The sequence below is a fragment of the Chenopodium quinoa genome, unplaced genomic scaffold, assembly GCF_001683475.1.
Source record: "Chenopodium quinoa cultivar QQ74 unplaced genomic scaffold, ASM168347v1, whole genome shotgun sequence".
NCBI lineage: Eukaryota > Viridiplantae > Streptophyta > Magnoliopsida > Caryophyllales > Amaranthaceae > Chenopodium > Chenopodium quinoa.
The window spans coordinates 702264-706773 of NW_018742467.1; the positions used below are offsets into that span (position 1 = coordinate 702264).

At 32.9% G+C, this 4510-nt stretch overlaps 1 protein-coding gene across 1 annotated transcript; it reads left to right on the top strand.

The window, feature by feature from the left end:
- The first annotated feature begins 499 nt into the window (after window positions 1-499).
- On the top strand, window positions 500-2942 carry LOC110719042 (zinc finger protein ZAT5-like). Its single transcript, XM_021897957.1, has one exon. It carries the CDS (start codon window positions 1505-1507, stop codon window positions 2483-2485), a length of 981 nt encoding a protein of 326 aa, XP_021753649.1. The 5' UTR covers window positions 500-1504; the 3' UTR covers window positions 2486-2942.
- The last annotated feature ends 1568 nt before the right edge of the window (window positions 2943-4510 follow it).

Below are 4510 nucleotides of genomic sequence, written 5' to 3' on the forward strand. Positions count from 1 at the left end.
TCCTACTTCTTTCCAGTTAGCAGATATCTTCACCAAGGGACTTGGGAAGTCACAGTTTGATTTTCTTCTTTCCAAGTTGGGCATCTATGATCCTAGTGCTCCAACTTGAGGGGGGGTATTGAGGAAAATAGGATATATTTTCCAAATATTCTATGAAATCTTTTGGATAGCATATTTTTGGTAGTTAGTTATTATCTTTTGATTCTTTCCTAAGGGATTGATATAGCTTGTATTATATATATGGTTCAACGGTGAAAATAATACTCAAGCTTTTCTGTTTCATCAATTCTTCATTCTAGAATTGTTTAAAATCGACTTGATTTTTGGACTGCACTTCATTAGCCTGATTTGGTATCAGTCCTAGCACATATATATAACAAGATAGCATGTAATATAATGCACAAAAGATATACAGTCAAATGAAAAGTATGAATAGTATAAAAAGTTAATGCATGTGTGGGTCTAGATTAAATAAAATAGATGAAATATTTAATTATAAATTTCAACAATTAACCATTAATCAAAAACACTACAGTGAATCATAGACCTTAATGTAAATTACTTCATTGGATTAAATTTAGCTACAACAAATTTCAAACTCCATGATGTTGCATCTCAATAAACACTTACACAACTCGTGTATAGAATTACAAGCACCATATAAATTACTACCTTCTATTTATAGCTTTGTAATAATTTGAAAATTTTATAAATAAACCTTTAATTGGTAAAAACCCAAAGTTGTTGACAGTTTGTTAATGATAAGAGGAAGTGGAGAAGTGGCACTACTTAAAATAAACAAAACAAAAAACAAAAATAGTTCAAAATTGATTGAGAAAAAAGTAGGAGAAGCGCAAAATCCGTGGGGTTCCAGGCTTGCACTCTAAACTTCCAGACGAGAAGTCGTTGAGGAGAAGTAATGGGTTTGCTTGAAAGCCAACCGAATCTCACTCCCTTTCCTCCCCTCCTCACACTTACCATTTCTTCTTCTTTCTCTCTCCAAATTTCCAACTGTACTCTCTTTCTTCATTATTATATTCTATATACTACGCCGTCTATTTTTATATAAATACTTCTCCTGTCCTAAGCTTCTTATATTATTCTCTCCAAGTGTCTGGACTCGATCTAGATTGAATCCTGTCTACATCATTAATTATTCTCTCCCAAGGCGAGAAAGAAAAGAAAAGAAAAATATTCTATTTTGGAGTATAAACTTACATCATAAATTCACGGTTATTGATCAGTTCACATTATAATCCTCAAAACAAAAACAAAACGCCTTTTGCACCCTACCCTTTTTCTTTCCTTTGGTTTCTCTACTTATAGCCTAACTCGCCTCTTCTTCTAACCATTAATTCACTTACTCTTTTCTCTTTCAATTTTTTTTCCTTCTCTCTCTAAAATAAGCCCATCATTTTCTCTACAATTATTCTACTTCTTTGGATTGATTGAAATTGGTGGCGGAGAATTGAACAAACTTTGTTGATTACTAATTAAGTGGAGCATGGTTGCCCATCAACAAGAAGCCATTGTTGGAGACAACAACGTCGTCGTCGTCGGTGAGAAGGATAACATGATCAATAATCATACAAACAATATGATGATGATGATTAAGGGTAAGAGGACTAAGCGGCCGAGGCCGTTGTCTCCTTTAGCCTTGACCATGTCTTCAGCCACCACCACCGACGAAGGAGGTGCTAATTCTGCTACGTCCGAGGAGTGGGCGGCTCCTGTTTCCGCCCCTTCGTCTGAGGAGGAAGAAGACATGGCTCATTGCTTGATCCTTCTCGCTCAAGGGTCCAACAACAATAATAATACAAGCACCAACCATAAGAGTAACAATGGAATTACGACGTCATCTTACGAATGCAAGACATGTAACAAAACATTTTCCTCATTTCAAGCACTAGGAGGTCATAGAGCTAGCCACAAAAAGCCTAAAACGAGTAACGTAGTCGCGTTATCCGAGCTCAAGAAATCCTCCTCCGTTATTTTCTCCCTTATAAACAACGACGACAACCACCACCACCACCACGGCCTCAAGCAATACGATCACCACTTCAACGACGATGGCACGACACTCTCGTTACAAATTGCCAACTCTTCCCTTGGTACAAGTAGTACTAATAATAATACTAATACTAATAAAGCGAAGGTGCACGAATGTGGCATATGTGGCGCGGAGTTCTCCTCAGGACAAGCCTTAGGTGGTCACATGAGACGGCACAGGCCAATTGGAACGACATCAACGACAACCATCCCTAGCCCGTCAAGAAGCGTTACACTAGCCAATAGCAATGTCAAGGATGAGAAGATGACGCGAAATCTCTTGTCCTTAGACCTTAACCTTCCGGCTCCAGAAGACGAACACCACCACCACCACCAACACCAACAAAGGGAATCATCCTCGAAGTTCGTGTTCTCGTCTAATGAGAAAACATTGGTGTTCACCGCCGCTTCGCAGCTGGTGGATTGTCATTATTGATCATTATTGGAAACTAAGGGAAATCTTACTTTAGCCAGACAATTTTTTTTTAACTTTTTTATATTATACTTGTGAATTCATTAGATACACACAATTCAATTGTTCTTAATTCAACATTATAATTGTTCATTGATCAACTCATTATGATTCTTTGTATTTATTCAAATTGCTGACATTATATGAAAAAAAAAGTTCATTCTTTTGTATCAATTTCGATCTTGAAATTTGGTAAAACAAACCAAAAAAGTGGCATAAATGTTTATATTCCTTATTTATTCTGTAAGCAATGTGTAGGAAGCAAGTACAAGCAAATTAGTTGTTGTTTTTTTTTTTTTTGCTTTGTTTTTAGTTTCCTTTATGTTTTATCTTTAGAAGTGAATAAGTGAACTAGCAAATTTTAGTTGTCAAGTTATTAGACTATAATACGTTGTTATTACTCATAATGTACAAGATTTATTCGGCTATGCAACTCATTATCATTTGTAAACTATCTGTATTAATATTAGAATTTTAAGTCACATTATGTAACTCATTTTAATTAATTATACTTCTTTTTTTTGTTTACATTTAAGTAATACGTAATACACTAAGCTACATCATTTTAGTCTTGTACGTGTTGACAAACAAAATTAGATTATATTTAAAAAGAAAACACTAATGTTCACATGATTATATGTCATCTAATTAAATCACTTCAATGCATGAGTTTTGCAAATTGAATTGAAAATCTAATTAGTACGTTTTCAAAATTTAGGGTTAATTTTCAACATTTTGTGATACGGAGTAGCATATAAGAGTACGCAAAAAAATAATTGTTTTAGGGAAAAAACATCCTTAATTTTTTTATTACCACAACAAAACCACAACAAAAGTCCTCTTATCACACCCTTAAGAAAGAGATTACAGAAATTACAAACAAAATAATTTAACATCAATAAGAGGAAATGTCTTTTTTTTTTAGTTTTTAAGTTTATCTTCGTGAATTTCTCGGTTATTAGTATCAAGGAGATATGTTGTGTATTAAAAACCAATGATTTAACTAATTAAGTACAATTTATTAACAAAGAGCAACAACAAAGGGTGATGACAAAGCTAAATATAGTAAATTAGTAATTAAGAGGTTTTAATCGTAAACTTTTATAGTTGAAATGTATGTGATGTCACAATGACTAAGAAAGGATAAGATTATTCAAGGTCAATGAACAAAGTAAGTTTAGTCTTTTTCAACAATAGCGAGACGAGTTAATGATATCTTATGCACCTAAATTACGGCCAAAAAATAAATAAATAGAAAAAAAAAAAAACAGAAAATCTATCAACAATAGCAAAGATTACGTTCACAAGTTCCACCACCATATCATCTTACATCTCCGAGCATCATCAATTCATCACCTTCTAACTTCTAATTTGCAGCACAAAACAACTCTTTATAAATATATATACATATACAACAAAAATGTAGTTATAAACAAACGTTGTAAAAATATTATTCAAAATAGTGCATGTGTTATGAAATATTTGTGGATATCCATTATACTCCTTTGTATCATTCCGGAATAATCTAGATCTAGGGTTTATATTCTTATCCAATCAAACCCTAATATATTGTATGTATATATACACCTTATCATATGGAATACTATACACAGATATATTCTCTATCAATCTCTCTTATATTTCTCTTTATTTTACAACACGTTATCAGCACCAAAGCTCTAATCAATATGTAAATTTTATTGCTCTAATCAATATGTAAATTTTATTGTTGATTTCTTAGGTTAATGATTAATTCGTTGTATATTGAATGTGCTAAATTATACTCATTATTATCTTGTTGTGTCGCATCTTGGGAAGAAATTAGAAGGAGATTAATCTTGATCATGGGTTTTGATCTTCTAATAATGAAATCACACGTTTCAAGAATGTCATATCATTCCCAATCCTCATTAATCAATTTGGGACTAGTACAAGGAGTCTCACGGTATTAATAATTTGGTTACAAAGAACTACTCGTATTATTTTTCG